This window comes from Dermacentor andersoni, chromosome 5, assembly GCF_023375885.2.
Source record: "Dermacentor andersoni chromosome 5, qqDerAnde1_hic_scaffold, whole genome shotgun sequence".
Taxonomy (NCBI): domain Eukaryota; kingdom Metazoa; phylum Arthropoda; class Arachnida; order Ixodida; family Ixodidae; genus Dermacentor; species Dermacentor andersoni.
The window spans coordinates 30,827,434-30,855,156 of NC_092818.1; the positions used below are offsets into that span (position 1 = coordinate 30,827,434).

The following is a 27,723-nucleotide window of genomic DNA, read 5'->3' on the forward strand; positions in this document are numbered from 1 at the left end:
ATGTCCAGCATGCTTCAGGGCAAGGAGTTTGCACTGGCGACTGTGCTGGCTGCCGATAAATGTTCACTGTGATGTTCTACCTTTCTAGCTTTGCACTCTTTCAGCCAAAGTGATGTAGAAAACGCAACTCCACTGCACTCGGTGTGCGTGGCTGATGCCGCTGCTGTAATGGCAAAACCTTCGCAAAATGCTGGCATGCCACAGTAGTTTCTGCTTCCAGTCAACTAGGACCCTTCACTGCCATATGCAGAATGTACTTGTGTCCCGCTGTAAGTAAAATATATCACAAGCTCTTGAAGAAAATATAGCATGAGGCTGCGCTCGTCGTTTCCAAATGGCAAGGGATTGGGACTGGCCGGGCACCGTTTTTGAAGAGCAACGCTGCCGCATCTCATTCTTTAAGCAACATTCTTAGCGGAAACTTGCAGCTAGATGGCAGGAAAATGCCGGGAAACAAAAATGAAGATTATGTAAGTATGATTTTAGGACCAAAGTGGTATTGGATTGTAACTGCCAACTCCTGCTTTAGCGTCGCTAATTTTGCATGTTTTGAAGTGCGAGTCCATATACAGTGAAACCTGGTTAAACCGTGCCCACTTAAACAGTAGTTTCATTTCAAAAGTAGTAAAGTCAAATCCCCGATCCAGCGGCCATTGAACATAATGTGTTTTGTATCTGCATAAACCATACCAGCTTATTGCGTACGTATCAGTCAACACGCAGTGTTTCCACTTTTCATCGCGCAAACACGGCGGTGTGTCGTCTCTATCGGGCAGCCTGGCAGAACAAGCCTCAGAGATGAGAACAACAGCCTCCAACTGCCCTCTGTGTTTGCGCACGAAGCCACTTCAACATCAACATCATTTCGGCGCCGTGCCAAAGAGCGGCGAGCGTTGTGGCATCGTGCAAGCAAAGACGCGTGTCATTGCCAAAGCTCCAATAAAAAAGATGCCAGGAGCTCAGCATAGAAGAAAAATTAGACATTGTTTGTGCTATCGAACGTGACACGAAGAAGTCGGCGCTGGCATGCAACAGGAATGTACTGTTGACTATGGTGCGTGGCATTTGGAATGCGAAGAAGTTGCTCGGCAACGCTGCTGCGACCGCGAAGAGATGACGGCTACGAGGTTTGACTTTTCGCCATCGTTGCCTCTGTTGTTGCCGAAGTGTCGCCTAGTGACAGCAATGAGGATGACATGGAAAGTGACCGCACGAGTGATTGAGGCCTGACAGTGGCTGAAGCTGCAACTTACGTCAGCCTCATGAATGCAATCGTCGTGACGAGAACAGTACCCTGCAATGAGAAAGGTGCCCCGTGACTTCTGCAATGCTACCGCACCCGTGCACGGAGAACATCCAATGCCAACAAGGAATCTGCTACGCGAGTGTTTGCCGAGAAGACGGGGCTGGCTGAAATGCTGGCTCACAGCTTCAGTAAGTTCGAGGCTCCGCTGTCGTCGCTACTAGGCCACCGTGGCATCAAACGAAAATAACACTTTTGTCGCGCTAAGTGAATAAATACTGCATGTTTTTTCCCCTTTCATCGCACTCTCTCCGAGTTCAATTTTTGGCAGCTAAGTGGGCGATGTCATACTATTTCAGTTAAGCAGCACTACCATTTGGTACATACTTTTTCTGAACTTCGGTGAACTATGGCTTAATGAGGTTTCACAGTATAACGAACTACTGATACAAGACCACTTCTAGTGAAACTGTCAAGTTCATTATAAATAGGTTCAACTGCATTGGCATCGTGTATAAACAGACTTCGTTATATTGAGGTTCTATATATATAGGGTTCTTGTACACAAAGTTATAGAAAGTTAGATAATTCATTATATTGAGAATTTCGTTATACTCAATTTGGTGATATTGAGGTTTAACTGTATGAAAGATATTAAGTTATCTTAGTGTGTAATGCTGCACAACTTGTACTATTTAACTTACATATGTTTGTCTTCAATATGTAGTGGTGTTAATTGCCAACTTCGGTCAGAAAAAGGCTCACAGAAGCCCTAAATTTTGATTGACGATTGAAAATTTTGACGAAAATCTGACAAATGGTCTATTTCTTGCATGCAAAAATACTATTGATATATTCTGTAATTATTTTGCTTCACTGTCCCAGAGCTGTACATTACAGTAAAAATTCTGTTGTGCTGATACATTGTAGAGATCTTCTGAAAAGCATGACGAACGCACCAAAATAGTCACTCAGTTTCGAATAAATGGTTCTGAGATTGACTCTTAATTTGTGTTTGTTTATTGCCTACATTTCACCTGAAGGCATTAGTGTAGAGGAGTCGCAACAACATTCGGTCTTCACCAAGTGAGACAGTGTGTTGTATTGAGGTGGTACAGATCTGGAAATGCATTCTCCCTAATAGTGCATAATATGGAAAGCTTTACAAGGTTGCAAATCTCTGAGAATATTCAAGTAAAACGTATTGCATAACACACACAGCATAACAACATAATGTTTGTTTGACGTAGCAATGCTGAACAGATGAAAATCAATTAAGGAACACGCTGTTTTTTAAACATCAATGTCTCCTTTTATTATTTTCTGCCTAGAAACTGCTCGTTGTCTGTGGGATTCTGGTGCGAGTGCAAGGTTGCATGTTTGATTTTGCCACCATGTCCACATTCTGGTCGGAGGCTGGAGTCTGAAAATGCTTGTGTGCCAATCTTTGAGTGCACTTTAAGGAACTCCGTTTGGTCAAAATAGATCCCCAGCCTCACACTGTGGCATCTTTCATAGTGCCAGTATTGCTCTGCGCCATTAAACCACGACCTTCTGGTGACCGTTCACAGGCACTCCATCGCAAGGGTGCCCCCCCGCCTCTGCCACCCGCAGACGAAGCGAACCTGTCTCTGAACGGGCGCATCAACCGCTTCTGGTGCCAGCACTTAGACCGGCACCTCTCGGTGGTGTCGGACCTGTTCGAGGGCCTGCTGGTGTCCAACTTGACGTGCCTGGTGTGCCACAAGTCATCGAGCAGCTTCGAAGTGTTCTCCTGCCTGTCGCTGCCCATTCCAGCCGTCAGCGGGTCCGTCTGCTACCTACAGGTGAGCGGGGCTAGTCTAAGGCAAGCAGTTTCTTATTATTGGAAAGTCGAACGGAGCCAAGCGAGCATGCATGTGAACATGCGTGCATGTGGGCACGCATGGGTGTGCATATGCAACATAAATATGAAGTGAAAAGCGGGGCACAATCACACAGCCTCTTACAGAGCTCGGATCTCTTAAACGGACACTAAAGAGAATTTATAAATCAGTTTACACTGGTGAAGTATACCATGCATTCCATCTTTGCTGATCAAAAATAACTAGACCCAAGCAGATGTAATCAAAAGGCATGACATCACAGCAGGCTAATGAAAAAAAGACAATGTTGTTATCTGTATTTGATTTTTCCTCTTTTCTGGTTTACCAAGCCTCTCCTCACTGTAAGAGTGGCTTTGTGTAGAAAGGTCATTTACTAATACAGCTGAATTTATTTTTCTCTTTAATGTCCCTTTAACAGAAACAAATGACCACAGTCACACCCATAGTCACATCAGTACTTTCCGTTAGCACATAAAAACGCACATTGCAGGCACCCATGCAAGCATGTTTGGCAAAAGCGTTGATGAACCCGCCGTGGTTGCTCAGTGGCTATGGTGTTAGGCTGCTGAGCACGAGGTCGCGGGATCGAATCCCGGCCACGGCGACCGCATTTCGATGGGGGCGAAATGCGAAAACACCCGTGTACTTAGATTTAGGTGCACGGTAAAGAACCCCAGGTAGTCGAAATTTCCGGAGTCCTCCACTACGGCATGCCTCATAATCAGAAAGTGGTTTTGGCACGTAAAACCCCATAATTTAATAAAACTGTTAATGAGACCTAGGCAGATCTGTGCAAACACATGTACATTTGGCAAACACCCTTTCACATGAGTGTTTTTTACGTGCACAGCGGCTGTGAGCAAATTGGTGAGCAGGAGCCTCTTGTTACGCAGGACTGCCTCAAGCTCTTCCTGGAAACTGAGAGCATGTCGGGAGAGGCGGCATGGGACTGCCCAACGTGCAAGCAGAAGCGCAGGGCTGAGAAACGCATGATCATAGCCAGGCTGCCCAAGATCCTCATTGTACAGTTTAATCGGTGAGCATGCCCATTTCCAGCTGGCATCGTCTCTTCCATTCTGCAGCTGATGGTATACGGTGCACCACATTCTGTTATCTCTACTAATTAATTCATCACCTTATTCATCATTTTTCTACTAATCATAAGAACATTCAAGAGCAACATTTAACTAGTTAAGACTGGTGAACTATTGTAGCAGAACTTTACTGTCTTAATTTGGCAGCAAAATGTTCATTATTACCGAAGAAAATCAAAGTCAAATTTACACTTCCAGAATATTGCACCCAAATCTTGGCACCAGTACGTTAGTGTGACATCATGAAAGTCAAAGTATTTTCTTCTATATGCACCATTTTTGTACCAATACATTTGTCAGAACTTTCTTTAGGGAGTCTTTGGCTCTTGTGGAATTTATTGTAGTCCTTTTCTGCTAGACCCAAGTTGGTGTTGTCAGAAATTTGTGACATCACAATGACCTTGTGCAGGTACCTTAACCCTTTCCCTACTGAGTTTTCTGGCCAAAAATAATACAAAAACACCGATTTTTTTTCATTTGCCTAAATAATTCAATGCATTTTAATACAACCAAAAATATACTTAAAAGCACTTTATTTGTAAGATACATGCAAAATAATTTTCTTTTTTGAAAGCATGGAGAGAGGATTGGCTTCACTGCACTGCACAGTGGAGAATCTCTGACTTTCTGTAGTCCTCGTTGCAAAAAATGCCTATTTGTGGAAATTCAAAAACAACATGACAACTGGAGCTCATGCTTGTGGCAAGGGATGTCAGATTCCTAAACTGTAGACTTGGTGCGGTACATTTCAAAGCACGGAATAGTACAGAGTGCTACTCCACATTCCTCTCACCAGGTACGTGTAACGATTGGCTTCATGGAGAACGAAATCTCTTAGCTCATTCGTTAGAAACAATTAAAAATATGGTGCTGTTACGTTTCGCCTACGACGCGCGGTATAGCCGGCGCGGATGCAACGGACGCCGGGGCTTCCTTCAAAGCGGCGGACATTTTGGCCCGTTCGGAGCTGCCGCAAAGCCTCCCCGCCAAGCGCGTCCAGGCGTGTTTCAGTGCCACGTGTCTTCGTGCGTGTGTGTGTGTGTGCCCACGTTTGTCAAAGCGCGGCAGCCGGGGAGAGGAGCTCCCCAAGTGTGAAGCGAGGAGGTCCGACCGGCGCCGGTTTGGCGGATGCGTCACTACACTCGTCTCAACGTGTCTCTCAGCCTGTCCGTCCCCCGCCGTCACGTGGTTTCGTCACGAGGCCTTCCTCTTGCCCTCGACTCCGAGAGTATAAGAGCAGCTGCCCCCGGACGCCAAGAGGGAGGCTCCGATTTGTTCTGTTGAGTTACGTGCTCTCCCGTCTCTCCACTTCGGTCGACCTGACCGCCCGCTCTTTTGCGATGTTAGAATAAACAAGTTGTTCTGTTACCAGTCGACTCATGCTTTGCCAGGACCTTCGGATGCTTCCAGTTGTGCCCCAGGCCGCCAGGCCAACGCTACCCTTGGGGCTTGCGACCCATTTGCAACAACGGGCGTCAGCGCTGAGATTCCAACAACTCGTGCCAGCGGTGCGATTCCAACAACTGGCTGGTTGCCAGCGGTGAGATCGCGACAACGGAGGCCAGCAGCGAAGAGATGCGGTTGACTGTATGCTGAGCAGCACAACGACCATCCGGGAGCAGTGCAACGAGCCCTGTGTGATGACTGGTTGCCTGCAGCGGAACGACTGCGCTGAATTCTTGGCTGCGAGGTTTGGTGAGTGCGGGACTTTCTTCTTCTGAGTTTTGCCAGGCTTTTGTTAGTGTCAGAAACAGAGCTGGTAATTGTGGTTGTCGTTGCTGCCGGGTTAGTTTGCGGCAAGACAATAGTAGGCAGTAGACAAAGCAGCATTCAGAGCAGCCATGGGTTTGAAGTCCTTGCGCAAACCGAAATTGCTGGAGCTTGCAAGAGAGTTGGGTCTGGATGTCTCAGACTAACTCAGAAAACCGGAACTGCTGAGGGCTATTCTTGAGTTAGAAGCTGAGGATGACGAGCTGTCGGAATGCCTTGAGACCATTGAGGAGAGGGCAAAAAGACAGGAGCGCGAACTTAAAGAACAGAAAAAGAGACAGGAGCGTGAACGTAAAGAACAGATAGAGCGAGAGCAACAAGAGAAAAAAGAAGAGCGCGACCATGCTTTGGAAATGAAGCGTCTCGAGGTAGAGATGGAACGCGCTCGTAATGGAAGTCAGGCACACGGTGCAGGAGAACAAGTATTGTTCAAAATGACTGACCTGATGCGGCTGTTTAAGCTTCGAGAGGACATTGGTTTGTTCCTGGTCAACTTTGAGCGAACGTGCGAGAAGCAGGGGTTCTCTCGGGAAACGTGGCCACAGCGCTTGCTCACTTTGTTACCCGGCGAGGCGGCCGACGTAGTCGCTCGCTTGAATAGAGAAGAGGCAGAGGATTTCGACAAAGTGAAATCGAGTCTGCTAAAAAAGTACAGGCTGTCAGCGGAGGCGTTCCGTCGGAAGTTCCGGGAAAATGAGAAAGGTAAAAGTGAGTCATATACAGAGTTTGCCTACAGGCTTATGTCAAACATGCAGGAGTGGCTCAAAGAAGAGAAAGCGTTGGGTGATCACGAGAAAGTTCTGCAGTGTTTCGGGCTGGAACAGTTTTATAGTCGGTTACCTGAGAACGTGCAGTACTGGGTCTTGGATAGGCCAGACGTTAGTACGGTGGCTAGAGCCGCTGAGCTAGCCGAAGAGTTTGTGACGCGTCGGGCTCGCGGAGCTAAGGACGGTCAAAAGGGTGAATTTGGCTCGAAGTTTGAGAGGCCGAAGTTCACACCCATGAGAGCAAAGGGGGACACACGTAGTGCGGATGCGAGTGAAAGCAGTCCGACCGAACGTAAGGAGACGGCGGCAGCCGAAGCCGAACGCAGAAAGCGGTTCGAGACGAGGCAAGTGCGCGTGTGTTATACGTGTCAGAAGCCGGGTCACTTTTCGGCGCAGTGTCCAGAAACAAAAACAAAAGTCGTGTTTTTGTCATTATGCAGCACTGACGAGAACATGAAGCTTCTCGAGCCCTACATGCGAGACCTCCTCGTGAACGGGAAAGAGTGCCGAGTGCTTCGCGATTCCGCAGCTACAATGAATGTAGTTCACCCCTCTTACGTAGAACCCGATATGTTCACGGGCGAGTGCGCATGGATCAAGCAAGCCGTGGAAGCTCATAGCGTGTGTCTGCCCGTAGCAAAAGTGCTTATTGAAGGACCTTTCGGAGCGCTTGAGACGGAGGCCGCAGTGTCATCTATGCTGCCCCCCCAGTACCCGCACCTATTTTCGAACAGGTCCGATCACCTCCTGCGCGAGAAGGGGCTTTTGTTTGGTGAGGCTAGCGTTCAGGCCTTAACCAGATCGAAGGTTCGGGAGCTCGCTGCAAAGGCGGTAGTTGCGGGGCCGACGTTGTCGAACAATGAGAAAGGGTCAGAGGCGCAGCAAGCTGATATTCAGAGCACGCCCGAACTGAATAAAATTGAGCCTGTAGCGTTAAAGGCACCAGATACTGGAGAAGAAATTCCCGATGCGGGAAAGTTAGAAGAGCTATCTGCAGATTTGCTCATCGCGCCTACGTCAGATGGACTTAATAGGTTGCTAAAAGTCAGCCGGTCGGCTTTGATAGCCAAGCAAAAGAAGGATGGCAGCCTAGAAAACATACGCTGCATTGTGAAGGAAGGTATCGCCAAGAAAAATGCTCGCTTTGTGGAAAGAGGTGGGGTCCTGTACCGGAAGCATCTAGACCGCAAGGGAGTGGAGTTCGATCAGCTGATCGTGCCTCAATGCTATCGTCAGGATCTGTTGCGCTTGTCGCATGGGGGTTCGTGGTCCGGACACCTAGGAGTTAAGAAAACTAAGGACCGTCTCTTGCAAGAGTACTATTGGCCAGGGTGTTTTCGGGACGCAGACCACTTTGTGAAGACATGTGACACCTGTCAGCGGGTGGGCAAACCAGGGGACAAATCGAGGGCGCCGTTGAAGTTGGTACCTATCATTACGGAGCCTTTTAGACGGCTCGTTATTGATACAGTGGGACCTCTGCCGGTAACAGCCACGGGGTACAGACACATTTTGACTGTGATCTGCCCAGCGACAAAGTTCCCTGAAGCAGTGCCGCTTAAAGAACTCAGCTCGGTTGAGATAGTCAATGCACTACTGTCCATATTTGCGCGAGTTGGTTTTCCTGCGGAAATCCAATCAGATCAGGGCACACTGTTTACTAGCGCTTTGACGACAGCCTTTCTCGAAAGGTGCGGGGTAAAGCTGTTTCACAGCTCAGTGCACCACCCCCAGTCGAATTCCGTTGAGAAGCTCCACTCCGTCATGAAGCGCGTGTTGAGAGCATTGTGTTTTGAACATCAAACTGACTGGGAGCTGTGTCTGCCTGGGGTGACGTTGGCATTAAAGACCGCGCCGCATGCGGCTACGGGGTTTTCGCCAGCTGAGCTAGTGTACGGTCGCTCGCTGCGTTCTCCGCTTTGCATGCTTCGAGACGGATCACTGCCCTCTCCAATGGCTGCAGACTATCTCTTCCACAAATGGCCGCCTCCTGCGCTGGAGCCTCGCTTTGCAACAATATTCCTTTGAGGTGCGTTACAAAAAGGGGAGTCTCAACGGTAACGCCGATGGCTTAAGTCGAAGCCCCTAACGTAAGAATCAGCCTCAAAGTTATTTGTTACTGATGTTTTTCTTCCTGAGGCAGGATTTTTAACATATTGCTTTTGTGTAGTGTTTCAAAGTGATGACGTGCTTTCTAGTGCAATTTTCCGATTTGTGGACGCGTTCTGAGTGCTGCTAGACTACTGTAAGGAACTAGGCAGTAGTATCAAAGGGGGAAGAGCCTGGCATGGCTTAGTGAGGGTTGTGCCGTGCTTGCTGACTGAGCGGCTGAGTTTCGGCGCATTTCTAACGCTTGCTGGGAACGAGAACAAAAATGGCAACTCTCCCGAAGTCACTTTGCAGTGTCCTGTGTGAACCTGAACGTGAAAACGAGGCCTTCTCGGTGCGCTGCGCTCAAGAAACGCCGAGGGACGACCGACTTCGGTTATGAGCATCATCGAGCGACATCCATCCGGACAGCGGATGCAGTCCCCTGACCATCGGGATCTCCTTCCCCCGGCGGGGCGGTCTGTTACGTTTCGCCTACGACGCGCGGTATAGCCGGCGCGGATGCAACGGACGCCGGGGCTTCCTTCAAAGCGGCGGACATTTTGGCCCGTTCGGAGCTGCCGCAAAGCCTCCCCGCCAAGCGCGTCCAGGCGTGTTTCAGTGCCACGTGTCTTCGTGTGTGCGTGTGTGTGTGTGTGCCCACGTTTGTCAAAGCGCGGCAGCCGGGGAGAGGAGCTCCCCAAGTGTGAAGCGAGGAGGTCCGACCGGCGCCGGTTTGGCGGATGCGTCACTACACTCGTCTCAACGTGTCTCTCAGCCTGTCCGTCCCCCGCCGTCACGTGGTTTCGTCACGAGGCCTTCCTCTTGCCCTCGACTCCGAGAGTATAAGAGCAGCTGCCCCCGGACGCCAAGAGGGAGGCTCCGATTTGTTCTGTTGAGTTACGTGCTCTCCCGTCTCTCCACTTCGGTCGACCTGACCGCCCGCTCTTTTGCGATGTTAGAATAAACAAGTTGTTCTGTTACCAGTCGACTCATGCTTTGCCAGGACCTTCGGATGCTTCCAGTTGTGCCCCAGGCCGCCAGGCCAACGCTACCCTTGGGGCTTGCGACCCATTTGCAACAACGGGCGTCAGCGCTGAGATTCCAACAACTCGTGCCAGCGGTGCGATTCCAACAACTGGCTGGTTGCCAGCGGTGAGATCGCGACAACGGAGGCCAGCAGCGAAGAGATGCGGTTGACTGTATGCTGAGCAGCACAACGACCATCCGGGAGCAGTGCAACGAGCCCTGTGTGATGACTGGTTGCCTGCAGCGGAACGACTGCGCTGAATTCTTGGCTGCGAGGTTTGGTGAGTGCGGGACTTTCTTCTTCTGAGTTTTGCCAGGCTTTTGTTAGTGTCAGAAACAGAGCTGGTAATTGTGGTTGTCGTTGCTGCCGGGTTAGTTTGCGGCAAGACAATAGTAGGCAGTAGACAAAGCAGCATTCAGAGCAGCCATGGGTTTGAAGTCCTTGCGCAAACCGAAATTGCTGGAGCTTGCAAGAGAGTTGGGTCTGGATGTCTCAGACTAACTCAGAAAACCGGAACTGCTGAGGGCTATTCTTGAGTTAGAAGCTGAGGATGACGAGCTGTCGGAATGCCTTGAGACCATTGAGGAGAGGGCAAAAAGACAGGAGCGCGAACTTAAAGAACAGAAAAAGAGACAGGAGCGTGAACGTAAAGAACAGATAGAGCGAGAGCAACAAGAGAAAAAAGAAGAGCGCGACCATGCTTTGGAAATGAAGCGTCTCGAGGTAGAGATGGAACGCGCTCGTAATGGAAGTCAGGCACACGGTGCAGGAGAACAAGTATTGTTCAAAATGACTGACCTGATGCGGCTGTTTAAGCTTCGAGAGGACATTGGTTTGTTCCTGGTTAACTTTGAGCGAACGTGCGAGAAGCAGGGGTTCTCTCGGGAAACGTGGCCACAGCGCTTGCTCACTTTGTTACCCGGCGAGGCGGCCGACGTAGTCGCTCGCTTGAATAGAGAAGAGGCAGAGGATTTCGACAAAGTGAAATCGAGTCTGCTAAAAAAGTACAGGCTGTCAGCGGAGGCGTTCCGTCGGAAGTTCCGGGAAAATGAGAAAGGTAAAAGTGAGTCATATACAGAGTTTGCCTACAGGCTTATGTCAAACATGCAGGAGTGGCTCAAAGAAGAGAAAGCGTTGGGTGATCACGAGAAAGTTCTGCAGTGTTTCGGGCTGGAACAGTTTTATAGTCGGTTACCTGAGAACGTGCAGTACTGGGTCTTGGATAGGCCAGACGTTAGTACGGTGGCTAGAGCCGCTGAGCTAGCCGAAGAGTTTGTGACGCGTCGGGCTCGCGGAGCTAAGGACGGTCAAAAGGGTGAATTTGGCTCGAAGTTTGAGAGGCCGAAGTTCACACCCATGAGAGCAAAGGGGGACACACGTAGTGCGGATGCGAGTGAAAGCAGTCCGACCGAACGTAAGGAGACGGCGGCAGCCGAAGCCGAACGCAGAAAGCGGTTCGAGACGAGGCAAGTGCGCGTGTGTTATACGTGTCAGAAGCCGGGTCACTTTTCGGCGCAGTGTCCAGAAACAAAAACAAAAGTCGTGTTTTTGTCATTATGCAGCACTGACGAGAACATGAAGCTTCTCGAGCCTTACATGCGAGACCTCCTCGTGAACGGGAAAGAGTGCCGAGTGCTTCGCGATTCCGCAGCTACAATGGATGTAGTTCACCCCTCTTACGTAGAACCCGATATGTTCACGGGCGAGTGCGCATGGATCAAGCAAGCCGTGGAAGCTCATAGCGTGTGTCTGCCCGTAGCAAAAGTGCTTATTGAAGGACCTTTCGGAGCGCTTGAGACGGAGGCCGCAGTGTCATCTATGCTGCCCCCCCAGTACCCGCACCTATTTTCGAACAGGTCCGATCACCTCCTGCGCGAGAAGGGGCTTTTGTTTGGTGAGGCTAGCGTTCAGGCCTTAACCAGATCGAAGGTTCGGGAGCTCGCTGCAAAGGCGGTAGTTGCGGGGCCGACGTTGTCGAACAATGAGAAAGGGTCAGAGGCGCAGCAAGCTGATATTCAGAGCACGCCCGAACTGAATAAAATTGAGCCTGTAGCGTTAAAGGCACCAGATACTGGAGAAGAAATTCCCGATGCGGGAAAGTTAGAAGAGCTATCTGCAGATTTGCTCATCGCGCCTACGTCAGATGGACTTAATAGGTTGCTAAAAGTCAGCCGGTCGGCTTTGATAGCCAAGCAAAAGAAGGATGGCAGCCTAGAAAACATACGCTGCATTGTGAAGGAAGGTATCGCCAAGAAAAATGCTCGCTTTGTGGAAAGAGGTGGGGTCCTGTACCGGAAGCATCTAGACCGCAAGGGAGTGGAGTTCGATCAGCTGATCGTGCCTCAATGCTATCGTCAGGATCTGTTGCGCTTGTCGCATGGGGGTTCGTGGTCCAGACACCTAGGAGTTAGGAAAACTAAGGACCGTCTCTTGCAAGAGTACTATTGGCCAGGGTGTTTTCGGGACGCAGACCACTTTGTGAAGACATGTGACACCTGTCAGCGGGTGGGCAAACCAGGGGACAAATCGAGGGCGCCGTTGAAGTTGGTACCTATCATTACGGAGCCTTTTAGACGGCTCGTTATTGATACAGTGGGACCTCTGCCGGTAACAGCCACGGGGTACAGACACATTTTGACTGTGATCTGCCCAGCGACAAAGTTCCCTGAAGCAGTGCCGCTTAAAGAACTCAGCTCGGTTGAGATAGTCAATGCACTACTGTCCATATTTGCGCGAGTTGGTTTTCCTGCGGAAATCCAATCAGATCAGGGCACACTGTTTACTAGCGCTTTGACGACAGCCTTTCTCGAAAGGTGCGGGGTAAAGCTGTTTCACAGCTCAGTGCACCACCCCCAGTCGAATTCCGTTGAGAAGCTCCACTCCGTCATGAAGCGCGTGTTGAGAGCATTGTGTTTTGAACATCAAACTGACTGGGAGCTGTGTCTGCCTGGGGTGACGTTGGCATTAAAGACCGCGCCGCATGCGGCTACGGGGTTTTCGCCAGCTGAGCTAGTGTACGGTCGCTCGCTGCGTTCTCCGCTTTGCATGCTTCGAGACGGATCACTGCCCTCTCCAATGGCTGCAGACTATCTCTTCCACAAATGGCCGCCTCCTGCGCTGGAGCCTCGCTTTGCAACAATATTCCTTTGAGGTGCGTTACAAAAAGGGGAGTCTCAACGGTAACGCCGATGGCTTAAGTCGAAGCCCCTAACGTAAGAATCAGCCTCAAAGTTATTTGTTACTGATGTTTTTCTTCCTGAGGCAGGATTTTTAACATATTGCTTTTGTGTAGTGTTTCAAAGTGATGACGTGCTTTCTAGTGCAATTTTCCGATTTGTGGACGCGTTCTGAGTGCTGCTAGACTACTGTAAGGAACTAGGCAGTAGTATCAAAGGGGGAAGAGCCTGGCATGGCTTAGTGAGGGTTGTGCCGTGCTTGCTGACTGAGCGGCTGAGTTTCGGCGCATTTCTAACGCTTGCTGGGAACGAGAACAAAAATGGCAACTCTCCCGAAGTCACTTTGCAGTGTCCTGTGTGAACCTGAACGTGAAAACGAGGCCTTCTCGGTGCGCTGCGCTCAAGAAACGCCGAGGGACGACCGACTTCGGTTATGAGCATCATCGAGCGACATCCATCCGGACAGCGGATGCAGTCCCCTGACCATCGGGATCTCCTTCCCCCGGCGGGGCGGTCTGTTACGTTTCGCCTACGACGCGCGGTATAGCCGGCGCGGATGCAACGGACGCCGGGGCTTCCTTCAAAGCGGCGGACATTTTGGCCCGTTCGGAGCTGCCGCAAAGCCTCCCCGCCAAGCGCGTCCAGGCGTGTTTCAGTGCCACGTGTCTTCGTGTGTGCGTGTGTGTGTGTGTGCCCACGTTTGTCAAAGCGCGGCAGCCGGGGAGAGGAGCTCCCCAAGTGTGAAGCGAGGAGGTCCGACCGGCGCCGGTTTGGCGGATGCGTCACTACACTCGTCTCAACGTGTCTCTCAGCCTGTCCGTCCCCCGCCGTCACGTGGTTTCGTCACGAGGCCTTCCTCTTTCCCTCGACTCCGAGAGTATAAGAGCAGCTGCCCCCGGACGCCAAGAGGGAGGCTGCGATTTCTTCTGTTGAGTTACGTGCTCTCCCGTCTCTCCACTTCGGTCGACCTGACCGCCCGCTCTTTTGCGATGTTAGAATAAACATCTGTTAACATTGTTCTGTTACCAGTCGACTCATGCTTTGCCGGGACCTTCGGATGCTTCCAGTTGTGCCCCAGGCCGCCAGGCCAACGCTACCCTTGGGGCTTGTGACCCATTTGCAACAACGGGCGTCAGCGCTGAGATTCCAACAACTCGTGCCAGCGGTGCTATTCCAACAGTGCACAGTTCCCATCCTCTGTCACAGGTACCATTATGCCAGGCGCAGCCATGAAAACAAACCTTGTTCACTGCCGGCACGTTGAGCCACTGTCGTCGTCCAAATCCAATGGCTCGGAGAAGATATGCTCATGCTTAGTATCGTCGCTACCAGTCTCATAGGAAAATCGAACTTCTTCACTGTCTGAGTCAAAGAAATCTTCCGCTAAAGTGAGTGAGTGAAAACTTTATTGCAAATGTCCGGCGATTTGGGCGGGGTGGGGCCATAAGCACCCCAGCCTAGGTGACGGCCTCGAGTCCTTGGACCCGGGCGGCTTCCTCGGCGTGCCGCACGGTCCACAGTTGATCGGCGAGGTCGTGGCTGAGCAGGGCCGCCTCCCAACGCGCCCCTCGGTTCGAGACTGCCATTTCTACCCCGTTCGTCGGGGACTCCTGCTGCTCGCTACCAGTGTATGCCCACAGCATGTGCTACAGCGTTGCTCTGGCTCCGCATGCTTTACAGTCGTCGGACGGATAAATGTCGGGGTAGCAGAGGTGAAGGATCGCCGGGTTAGGATATGTGTGTGTCTGCAATTGCCTCCAGGCGACCGCTTGTTTCTTGTTTAGTCTGGCGTGCGGTGGTGGGTATTTACATCTGTTCAATCTGTAGTGTTGCGTGATGTCTCTGAATGTGGTCATGCGATCCCCCCACGTCCACTCCCGCATCGCTCTTGCAGTGGGCGAGACATCGGGGTTGCCGGCGGGCGCCGCGGCTCGGCATGTAAGTCCTTGAGCCGTGGCATGGGCCGTCTCGTTTCCCGGGAGCGGAGGGTCCGTGTGGGTGGGGGTCCATACGAGGAAACTGTCGTTTTAAACTTTTTTTTTTCTTTTTCTCCGGAGCGGAGTCATTGCCAGCAAGCACAGAGAAGGACGGCGTTCTTTTAAATCCCAGTTGCCAGCATCAAGACGTTACTCGGCCAAAATGCAAGCTTTGAATGTATTTTTTTATTTTTTTACTCTGCTGTCTGTTGAAGCCAAAAAGAAGTAAACAAAATTCATCATGTTAGCTTGACTGCCGCAGTGCACAAGCCTTGTTCCAGCGTAGGCAAGCCCAGCTTGTCTTCGGTAAGAGCAGTACAAACCGTGCGGACGAGTTCCACTTGTCTACAGTAGAGGAAGGGTTAATGAGGTGTCACCCTACCAGTATTTTGTTTTCACTTCTTTACTTCCTTCTTCGAACCATGTGGAGTTGAGCAGCATGTGCTCCAAAGCACAATATTAGCATATTACATAAGCGAGTATATACTACTAAGGGTGTGGGAGTACTCAAATACATAAATACGAATCATATAGTGAACATTTGAATCATTCATTTGGCGAATGAAATATTTACTATTCAGTTTTATTGCAATAGCAGTTATATGAACACTGCAGGCAAATTTTTTGCCTTTGGCATCGACATCAATGTGATGTTCCATAATAAGGTCCAAGTGCAATAAGATCATGGCTGCGCACTATATGCTGTAGGTACGAGAGAAAGCGTGCGAGGGTGAGTCGAGAAGTATGGTGACTTGATGCATCTTCTTGCACACACAGGGAGGGGATTGGGTACAGATGGGGGAAGTGAGGGGGATGTGAGCATGCATTTGCATGTTAGCATGTTAACGTGTTACTGCGTCAGGAGGCACGTTAGCGTGCGTCTTCTCTAGACCAACTGCGGCTGCAACTGGCTGAGTGCGGCCGCACGTGCCCCATCTTGGAGGTAATCTGCAGTGGGTACAAAGGCTAGGCGTATGGAGGGCTTCGTGTGCTCTGTGCTCTCGCACACCTTGTTTGCGTTAAGCGAGAGGCAGCACAAAGGGCAATTTGCTCGCCGCTGCTGCCCCTCTTCCTCACGTCAGCCTCCTGATGGAGGGTGTTCGCGGTCATCGAGTGAGGTCTGTTCATGTTTCCCGTGAATATGTGACACCACGCTTGTTGACTTATTAAGCGAATGTTTACTGCAATGTATATGTCCAGTAAAACTACAAATCTTGCTTTGCGTAATTGTCTAATACTTTGCTATCGCTATCAATGGTTTGCTTTCTGGGCAAAAGTGCGACTTTCTTTTTTTTTTTATATTTGGTATATTCGGTGAAAGAGCCAGTCATGTGCAGTGTCTTGACATGCTCAGCAGTACCACAGTGCACATGGTACGAGGTTCGTCCAGGTTGACAGGAACGATCGATATGACTAACGTGATGCGGACAGAGGGAAAAACGAAAGCAATGCATATGGAAAGCACGAAAGCATGTGCGAAGATCTGGCCGCTTAGCCACCAGAAGGCACGCAGATCATTTTGGATATGCGTTTTCACGCACACAGATTCGTGCAGTTCGAAGCTTTCTGCCCACATGCAAGCTTAAGCGCGTAGACATTGAATGAGTCTAAATCCCCCTTTGTTTTGTGCGAATTAATTTGCGTAATGCTTTGAAACATAATAGGCCAACCGAAATATAGAGATTTGTTTCAACTAACCAAAATCTTAAATTGTGAAAGTTTAAGCTATATTGACAGTCTAGTGTAGACTCCTTGGCACACACATCACCGTGATTAACAAGGAACATCCATAGCAGTGTCAGGTTTTGTCATGGACCCCCCTTTCTTCTCTTCAGAAAGCCGGCCTGCTCCTTTTATTGCATTAGCAATCTTGGCACTTGATAGGAATGGCTAAAGTGAGTTTCAATAGCTTAACTGCAGCCAAAGGACTGAAGGAGGACAAAAGACATTTTTATGGCATTTACCATAACCACATTAGGATTCACGCTCTGCAATATCCTCCTGTCCTCTTGCTCCTTGCTACTGATCATCAAGATCAGACCACGGCTTTAGATACAAAGATATAGTTAAATCAAGGACATTTTTTACACATTCATTCTTTCTTAGAACCATTCAGGGATGAAATGCTTTGCCAAAAGGGCTGCAGAAGCACTGATTACCCATCGTACCAGGAAAAGCCTGTTTGGTGGCACTAATAGCGTCATCATGATGCGTGATTTGGTGTATTACAGTGCGACTGAATATGACAGTCTGGCAACGTACATGACGTATATGGCAACGTACATGACATAGACCTGTGGCACTGTGATCATTGATCAGAAGTGTAATCTGGAATTCACATAGTATTGCGAGTACTGCAGATAAAAAGTATGTTGCATTTTACAGCATTTTAATTTGCCACCTAATTATCACGACAGCCTCACAAAAGGTGTTGTAACTGTGGAAACGATGCCATCCATACTCCGCTCATGGTGTGCCAACTTCCACCTCACGGACGTTGTCGTAACTACATAAATGATGCCATGAACAACCTGAGCAGCCTTTACAACCACGGCGTGCCAACCGCAACATCAGTGGCCTGTTGCTGTTGAGAACAACAGTTCTACTTCATGGCAGAGTGAAACGTGGCGTCCAGAACAGCAAAACTTTGAGTTGAGGGTAACTCTCATTTTGCTTGTATTTTAACGTTTCGGCAACTGATAACCAGAGTTTTGCCTTAACTACCACAGTTTTTTTTGCTCTTAGTACTGCTTTTATGTGCTGAGAATATAGCAAAAACGTGTGGCCCTAAAAGAAGTGTCGCAGGGCCACTTTAAAGTCGCTTTAGCTACTAAGCAGTTAAGCTCAGTTGAATATCCCTTTCGGAACAACTGCGGCATATGACGTGGTGCTTGGCGTCGGGGGTCACACACTGCCGTGTTCATCGTTGCCACCAGGTTCCGGTGTGAGACTGCATGGCAGAGCAAGAAGCTGCAGACGTACGTGCACTTCCCGGTCAACAGCTTTGACATGAACTCCTACGTGGACCACACCCGGGTGGACACACAGCGCAGGCCACCCTACCACCTCTACGCATTCCTGGTAAGCACTCCCCCCTGTGGCATCATAACTAACCATCATAACCATCATAACTTCATTGCGTCATCACCTTCATAGGAAAAGAAGTGCTTGATGCGGCGCATACCTAAAACAGTAAACAAAAATATTGCAGAGGCTTTGGTGTCTAAACCAAGGTGCAATCGGTCCAGAAATGCTAATTTTATGTTCTCAGTGAACCGTAGTGTACATCAGCTGAAGTTGGTACTGTCAGAAGAAATGAAAAGAGAACAGGAAATAAATCAATTTTTAAATGTACAAGATGAGATGCAAGGCTCTCTTGCAGGGACTAAATTGTCCACTTTTCAATATATTTCTTCACCTTTGTGTATGTCTAACCTGCTTTCTTCACAATTTTTTCCTAGCAGATGAGATTTCCCCAAATTATCGACTTCACCAAGGTTTAAAAAGCTTGCTTCTCTTAGTGAAGCCAAGTTGGTAGTGAGCATTTGAGAGGTCTTTGTTTTTTATTGTTCAGCATTTTTTTGCGTATTCTGGTTACAAGATGGCTTCTTCGTCAATTTGGTTGCTTTCTTTCTCTGTTTGGACATGCCCATCATGACTTGGGAATAATGCGCAAAGCACTGTGCTAATGTAGATGGGGAATGCTCTCTCTAGTTCGTAAGTCAAACCTCCACATAATAATAGTAATAATAACAATAATAATTTTTATTAGTGGAAACATAGTACTCTAGAAGCTTGCAAGGCTAAACAGAAAGTCTAAGGCCCATACTCTAGAGCGTCTGTTAGCCAGCCATCTGGGTATAACATGGGTATAAGAAATTATCTAATGTAATCGAGTAAATCAGAAATGTTTCTCGCGAATTGTCATCATCAGCAGTCTAACTTATTTTCACTGCAAAACGAAGGCCTCTCCCTGCGATCAAGTCCAATTACCCCAGTGCTGCACCAACTGATTCCAACTTCCACCTGCAAGTTTCCTAATTTCATCACGCCACCTATTTTCCCGCCGTCCTCGACTGCGCTTCCCTTCTCTTGGCACCCATTCTGTAACTCTAATGGTCCACTGGTTATCCATCCTAGTCATTACATGGCCTGCCCAGCTCTATTTTTGCTCTTAACCCTTTCAGGGTTGATGTTTTTCGCTGTGTGCGACCGCCCAGAGTCAATTCTTTTTATTGCAGATTCAAATTCTTCTTAGGGACCTATTTTGAAAAAAATTTACCGTACTTTTTCTAGGGTGACCGTAAAGTGAGAAAAAAATATTTTGCTGTAGTATGTATGTGCTCTTTATTAATGAATAACAACAATAAAAAAAAGGAAATACGCTATAAGAATTAAAATTTGATCCATTGTTATACACATTCATGGCTTAGAAAATGTGCACACAAGAATGTTCCTCAAGTTTCAAATTTTCCTGCTCTTGCGTAAATATTTAGGTTCCTACTTTTCTTGTGTAGTATTAAGGTAGCGCAACGTTCTGCTATTTAGACAATATTGTTATGCAAAAACACAATTCTAGATTTTTTTACGGTGTCTGCATTACAGAAATTACTTTTACAGACCTTTGCTCAGTTCAATCTTACTTGCCGTTTCATGGTAATTTTGATACTTTAGGGTGAGGGGAGTCTTATTTACTTGTCCCGCTAAATTTCACAAAGGTCAGATGTCACATGCTACCTCGATTTCATGATGCCAGCAGTTTAGGCTCTCTAGTGCAAGTTCACATCAGCGGTTTCTGCCTACACGCAAACTTATTCATCCAGTAGGCCCACAGACAAACTTGGTAGGCATGCTTCCTGTAGTTATATCAACTGTTCGCCCATGGTCCCAAGCACTGCTTCTGCAACTCTCAGCCTAGCCCACACATGTAATCCCAGGTCTGATCATCAGTGAGCCACTTGATCAGTGGCAAACTTTGCGTGACATTTTGCCGCCCAACCCCACATGAGCCAGCAGCAAATTTTCGCCATGGCGTAGTCATGGCCCACTGCCTTGGCTGCTATAACCATTGTTAGGCCTAACCACAGCAGTGTCTTTCTGTCACCTTGTGTGTTCTGTTTGCACTACAGTGCACATGATGCCAACAGTCATTCCTTCTGAGCTACTTTGCCAGCTGTTGGTGACCAAGGTCAAGGTTTGGTGCCGAGTTGGCAGAGATGTATTCACAGTGGCTGTACGGCCCTCGGAAAATGAGATTGTGGGGTTTAACTTGAATGCACCAACTTTCTTCACGGCTTCCATTCTTTTTTTTTTTCTGCATTATGCATGCATCTGAAAAGTCCAGTGAGACACTGTATGGGACCTGAAACTTTGTTTGCCGTTCTACTTCGGTTCAGTAGAGAAGGTAGTGGTGCCATGGGGATGTTCAAATAGTTGAGTAGGTCAGAAATGTCCATGAGCGGCTGCAAAAGAATTCTTTGACACTTACTTTTCTTTTTTCTATGAGCCATGTCAATGACAATGTGCATTCCTTGCTCATTCAAAGTGGAACTTTCAGTGGTACATGTTCTAAAGCTATTTGTTTGTCCCAAATACTTCAGAAACTTCAAATGTTGAAATTAAAACAGAAGCGAATACCAAATAGTATATTATTTAACGAAATATTTCAAAATTTTGAATATTCATGCATGCTTAGACATATTGCTATGTGACAGTGCTGTGGTCACTGTTACTGACTCTATCTTTTGGGTATAGAGTACAGAGGATTGTGGAGCCACATATGTCTATGTGCTGTTAGTTCAGCAAGGTGCCTGTGGCCAACAGACCAACATATGACTTTAGTCCTAGTTTCATAACGTGTGCTCTGTTCTGGGAACTTGTGGCAGGTATTATGTATAATGGGAAAGAAACAGTGCTGGGTTCATTAAATTCACATGCGATAAATTGTTTACATTTGTTTATAACAGCACAGTTTAGTATGCACAAAAATCACAGCACTCAGGCTTATTATCATAGTACTACTACAGAGCCCATTTATAGAAAATTGAGGTATATTCTTATGCTGCCTGCATTGCATACACTTGTGCTAAACCTTAACATTGTCACAGGGTTGTGTAAATGTTGAAGGCCGTGGACTCACGCATGGCCTTTTCGTGTTTTGTACTCGCTACATAAATGCAACGGTACAGAATAAGAGGCACAAACCTGCCCCATGCATAGTTGATGGTGACAGCAGCATACCAAAAACATTCCTTGTGAGTGCAAAGCTTTGTTTTCTTCTTAATTTTATTTTTCCCCTATATGGCTTTCATCAATCATTTGCTAAATGTTGCTGTTTTGTTCTTTCTCTGTTTCAAAGAACCACTACGGGACACTGGCTACCGGGCACTGTAAGTTGGCGATCCAGTTCAGTTCCTTTCAATACGCTCAGTATATAATGTTTTCGTTCAACTTCTGCTAAAATATGGCCCACATTAAGCTTTCTTTTTTCCTGACACATAGCTCACCTTTTTTCCCTCCGCTTACAAATATTATTATGCAGTTGTATAGTATTAAGCAGTTGTTTATGTTCAGCAATTGTGTTGTTTGGGCTGCCTAGTCTGTACAAAAATGCCAAGGTAATAATTTAGCTTTAACTGTGGTTTGGCCCCTTAACCGTTTTCGTGCTAAATTATTCTATTTTCAATGAACCAAGCCATTCTCAAGCAATGTCTGGTAACTCTAGTACTTCTAGATTATCAAGTTTTGACACTTCGATGTTTGCAAATATACAGGCTGATTTCGCCTCCAGGAGTAAGCATATCTAGGTGAATTTAGGTGTACAGTAAGAGCCAACTATCAGATAAAAAGGAAACTCACATGTGCAGCACACGAGTCTTGAACACAGGCATGACATTGTCAGTAAATGCAGCAGTGCAGTGTGGTCACTGCTCATGTTTTCTTCAAATGTTTGCTCACAACTGTGCGTGCAAGTTGGCTACTATAGTTTGGTACAACTTTAGAACAAAAGGGGAGGCCCCGCCCAGATGACCGAAGTGCGACAGCCGATTGCCTTGTATTTTGATGACTGGTTTGGTAGAGCTCTCATGCTGGAATGCTACAGCACATGCCGGATCGCGAGACGGAAATAACCCTGTGCCTTCTACAATGCTGCACTACGTCTGCTTCTTGGCTTGTCAAGTGCAAGGGACGAAAGTAGAAAGAGCAGCCCTGCATAGCTTTTACGCTGCTTTACATGTACACGACACTTACTGCTCGCTTTCCGAGCCTAAAATGAATTAGTTGCTATTTAACATGTACTTATAAAGAAACAATACAATTTATTTAAATCATTACAGACCTGGGGCGAGAAGAAGATCGAGGCAGGAAAAAAAATGCTTCATTCATTGTTTTAAATAAATGCTCTTGGTTTTAAATAGCGTAAGATTTATATTTTTATGGCATTGTGTTTTCACAAACTTATTTTAAAGAATGTGCTAGCTTTTTCGTTTTTTGTTTGTTTGGTTTCGTTTCTTTTCTTCTTCATCTTCTTCTTCCTTTTTTTGCAAGCCTGTAGTCTCGCCAGTTCACATAGCGCAGTGCCAGCGATGCTCGTCGCAATCTTTTGTCGCTGGATCACGGCTCAGAATAAACGTGTGTGGCACCAATGGTGCATTGCAAGTTCACGATAATATTTCCGGCATGGTAGACCACCACAAACAGTTTGGGAATTCACTCTGATGAGCGGTAGACGCACACGACTGACACGAATCGGCCCAATTCGAAGCTCAGGCAGCTCATTGTTGGGGTCACCAGCAGTCCAGCTCGTGACGTCGATCTAAAGTGCGCACTCATTGGTGAAGGCTCGTGGGCATCTGCCTTGGAGGAGTACACGCCCCTTTTTTCTAAAGTTGTACCCGACTATAGGTGGCTTAACTCTTTCCCTGCCATGGGGAAAATAGGTGTTTTTCGCAAGCGCTGCCGAATTTCTTTTTTCTTAAGGAGCTACTGTACTCAATATTTTATGTAATACATAAACAAAAAGCGGAATGAATGCACTTTTCATGCATAAAGGCTTTGTCAATCAGATTATGTCATTAAAAAAGATATAAATTGCCAGAATCAAGACTGCGGGATACAACTGAACAAAGTTCATGAAGTCACACTTGTATCTACTAATAAAAAGATGTAACAGAAATTATGGGATATACAAAATGTATTGTCGTCTGATAGGCAAAAAAAATAAAAAAAACACAAAAAAATGTTTGCTTTGAACAGTTACACCAATACAAAAGCTAAAGTGCAAGCACTATGCTTTGGCATGCCGGGCTGTGGCCGCCGATGTTCCAGACTGGCTTGCATCGTTGTGGCTCTTACAGTCAAAGTTCGACGAAAAGACAGCATCCTCAGACTCGCTGCTGCTCGATCCATCGATAAAATGAGTTGTAGACGCAGCGAAATCACGAGATCTGTGATCTTTCGATCTTTCGATTAATGTTTTCTGCTTTGATGCTCACGAAACTTCGGAGCACATTAAAAAATTACCGCCTGGTAGGAAAAAAGTGAACTGCTTAGAAGAAAAAAAACAGTTCTCTTCCTTCACATCCGATAGCGCAGTGCGTCCGTGAGAGGTGCGGAAGGCTTCAAAAGTGGCATCTCAAACCATTGTTAGCAGACTAACGACGCCCAATAGGCATGGTAGGGAAAAAGTTAAGGTTCCTTTGTATAAAATCAACATTCTTGAAATAATTGCATAGCAGGGAGTTCTTGGCGAATGCAAGACACTGTTCTGTATGTCACACATCATTATCCAGCACTTGGAAACAGTCTTCTGAAGGTTGCGTACCTTTTGCATGATTTTGCCTAGTTTATCACTTATCCTCCGTATATTACTACTACTGGGGTATGTGGCTTTAAATATCTTTTTTCATTATGTAACTTAGTCTGCGAGGTTAAAGTGTTATCTGGTGCGCCATTTGTTAAAAAATGTGTGGCTTCAGAACGCTGTTTAACTAAATGCTTTTCCCCCACAGATATTGCCTATTGCCGTGCTGGTCTTGGAGGCCAGTGGTACATGTACGACGATGCATCTGTGACGGAAGTTACTTTATCTGAATCTGATGTGAGTGCACATCATTAAAAACAATCTCTATACGTGTTGCTACATCATGTGAAGGCCATGTTCTCCTCACATTTAAAGCCATCGCTAAAGTTGGAGATGGAAGTTTCTAGACCATGGGTCTCATTAAGTAAACTAGTTTCATTGCAGCCGAGGTGAATGGCTAGAAGTTGACTTGGGCACGTCAGTGCTCTCTCATACAGCGGCAGCTCCTTTGTTGCCACAGGTTGCATGTGTGGGTCGTGAAGAAGTGTAACATTCTTGCCGTTACTGTGCCGTGCAAACTTTTCTCTGTTTGTGCACTTCCTCTCAACTGAGCCTAAGGAAGCAAGCAAAATGTGTTGTGCTAGCTCAGCGCATAGCCAACATCATGACAAGCACTGTCTGCCAGTCATTGTCATAGGCATCAGCTATAGCGGGGTCTTGAAAAAATAACATTAACCCCTGCCTGCTCCATAAATACACGGTGCAAATTTTTAAGTCCTATGGAATTTTTTGAAATAGCCTGTTGCAGATAACATACTTATAGTCCTTGAGCTGGATTATTTGGAGAGGCGGACATTACCTACGTGGGAAATCGAAACATATTCAACTAGTTAATAAAGATCCAGTAATTATTTTTTGAGTTAATTACTTTACAGCACATATTGCAATTTACAAATTGTAGCCGGTGAGTTTGCAGAGCATATCCACTTGTAACGAATTTCCAGAATGATGCCAGTGTGGAGATATATGCGTCATCGAACTTGCCCTAAAAATGCAGTCTTGTTCCACTTACCTTTTTTGACAAAATGCTTTTTTATGCAATGAACCTTAAAGGTAACTGGAGTGCCCATGTATTTCATTCCACTCTTTGGGAAATAATGTCTCGAAACTGGTGTCATCCTGGAAATTAATTGCAAGTGCAGATACATCTTGCGAGCTCACCGGCTAGAATTCGTAAATGTCAATGTGTGCCGTAATTTACTTGAGTAGTTCATTAATAAAGTTTTGTTAATTATTTGAATATGAGTTTAGATTTCTCGTGCTGGTAATGGCTGCCTCGTTGAATAATAAAGCTAGCTAGAGGACTAGAATTATACTATCTGCCACAGGCGATTTAATAAATTCGGTAATACTACTTAGAAATGATCCCCCTGTATAACAGGCTTATTGTCATAGGCAGGTGGACACAGTCGACATGAAGGATATGAACTTTTACTATTCTTTCATATTATCCATCTAACTTGGTGCTTTCTTTGGTGCTCCACCACCAGAGGAAGCTTCGTGTTCGCAATAGCAGCAATGCTCTGTCATACGGCATACTATTGCTTGTAGCTACAGAAGTTTCCTGCAAGAGTGAGCCACAGGCACACATTATGAAAAAAGAAATTTATGTTGGTTATGTCACTGTTAAAGACAAAGCAGTCACTGCTTTCTGTGGAGTTAAAACTTTTCAAAAATGAAAACAAAATGCGTCATTGTCTGTTACATGATGCGTAATAGTGTTCCACGCCGGTGGTGACGACAGGTGCAGTCCGTCAACAGCAACCACATTAAGTGCACTTCCTGTGTGTTTTCACTGCTGAGTTCCATAAATGTGCAAGTTCAGCTGTGCTCATGCACTCCTGTGGCAAAATTTGGATTTCCTTACTCCTGCATGTCACCTTGAATATCCACTCAGATCACAAGAGTGCCTGCGGATCAACTGGTTCTTTCGCTGTAATGCTAGAGCATTCTCAGTTACTTTTTTGATGCTATACGACTCGCTAGCACCACGCCTCAGCGTTGCCTTGACCTCAGCCATTTGGCCACAACCTTTATGACACCCTTGATGGACTTTGTACCAGTTGCAACTGGAGTCGGTGAAATTTTAGTGTGTGGCAGTTTACTACATCCACCCATTCCATTCCATTGTGAGACAGCATGCACTGTTGTTCTGTGACCCGTGCATCATTTAACCCTATGAGGGTTTTTGCCATACATGTACAGCGGCAGTCTTATGTTTGATACCTTATGCATATTCAACACCACTGCTCATTGAGAGGTGCTGCCATCTCTATGGAGTCACCCAAAGACATTTGAAATTGTGTTTGCACTCACTGGAGCGCACAACTCGACTCATTTACTTCCGAGCACTCACTCGCATAATCACGTGCACGTCATCTGCTACTTTCAAGGCGTGCGTGGAGGAGATGCTGTCATTTTCTCACGGCCACTGCTACTGTGTTTACGATAGCTTAGATATAGCCCTGCATGGCTGAAGTTCAGAGCTACTAATAAGTTTTCTTTTGCCTTCGGTTATGGTTCCTCTTTTGGTTGGGATTCGCATAATCCCGTATGCTGGAGCGCACGCATTTGTGATTTCGGTACGGCTGTGGGACTTGTCTCTACTTTCGGTGACTGCTCAATCGTTTCTTCTTGCTTGTTTCTGGTGCGTTTCTTTTTCTTCTGATGAAAGGTGTTTTTGGGACAACAAATTGATAGTCATAAATATTGCTATATATTTTTCTCAATCTCTTACTGTATAGCATATTTGTGTGTTTACTCTACATGCAAGTAAAGCACTTGTGAGATAAAATATTGCTTGCCATATATTTTTGCTGTATTCATTAATGTTCAGTCATTTTCTACTACTGTAAACTCCTATAGTCCTACAGGAGCACGGTTCTTGTAAAAAAATAACTAACCCTCAATGGGTTACCTCGCATAGAACATGAATGCCACATGCAGCATTTTGCCACGACAGGACTTACAAACTCGAAATGGGGTTTGTGTCGTCCATTCCTTTCTGCCATGGCATGTGTCATTGTCATTACCTTGCCATCATCATGATGCCATCATTATCAGTGCTGTCACATGTACCCACATGTCACATGTACCCTTGCACCCAGTTGAAGGAGTCCCCAAGCACCTCCAATTCTAGAGCTGTCTGGAAATAATTTCTGTCTCATTGAGTTCAGCGCTGAAGGAATAGCTGGAGTTTGCTGTTTTTTATCAGCTGAGCAAATTCTTCACAATGATGTAGCTTGTACAACGCATGACAGTTGTGCATAATCACAGTAACATGGTACAAATAGCAAGTGTCACCGACCACTGACTCAGGATGCTGAAGTGTCTTCAACAGCATTCTGTTTCTGATTAAAGTAGCTTTTTGCATTACTTATCACGTGCTCATTTCTCTCTATTCTTTTCTATTTTTCAGAAAAGGAACGCATACATACTTTTCTACACGTCTGTGGATATGCGACATCAGTTCACCTCCCATTCCTAAGGCTTGGCCCTGGCGAGATTAGCATATTGATTAGAATATACGAGAAGTGATATTTGTTGGCAGTACAACAATAAATTTATTTTACGTATAGTATTCTATTTAGGCTATAACGCCACAGAAACAGGTATGCGGAAGTCTTATAAGGCCATTACGACGTAATTAGATGTATATAATGCAGAATTTGTTTTCAGTGTCGCTCCTTGATGCTTCTGTGAGATGTGGCATGCCTTGCTGTACAGAATTAGTTTGTAAAACTGCAAAAGGCGCAGGGTGATCTTGTGTAGATATATAAATAATGTATAATGTTGCTACCGACACAAGCAAACCAACCGTATGTGTAGTAAATAAATACATTTTTAACTTT

At 46.7% G+C, this 27,723-nt stretch overlaps 1 protein-coding gene across 1 annotated transcript; it reads left to right on the plus strand.

Annotated features, from left to right (window-relative positions):
* On the plus strand, positions 1 to 27,723 carry LOC140218523 (ubiquitin carboxyl-terminal hydrolase 2-like). Its single transcript, XM_072288296.1, has 8 exons — positions 1 to 68; positions 1,352 to 1,434; positions 2,729 to 3,069; positions 4,002 to 4,144; positions 17,946 to 18,090; positions 21,368 to 21,398; positions 24,021 to 24,109; positions 27,291 to 27,723. Exons 1-8 carry the CDS (start codon positions 1 to 3, stop codon positions 27,357 to 27,359), a joined length of 969 nt encoding a protein of 322 aa, XP_072144397.1. The 3' UTR covers positions 27,360 to 27,723.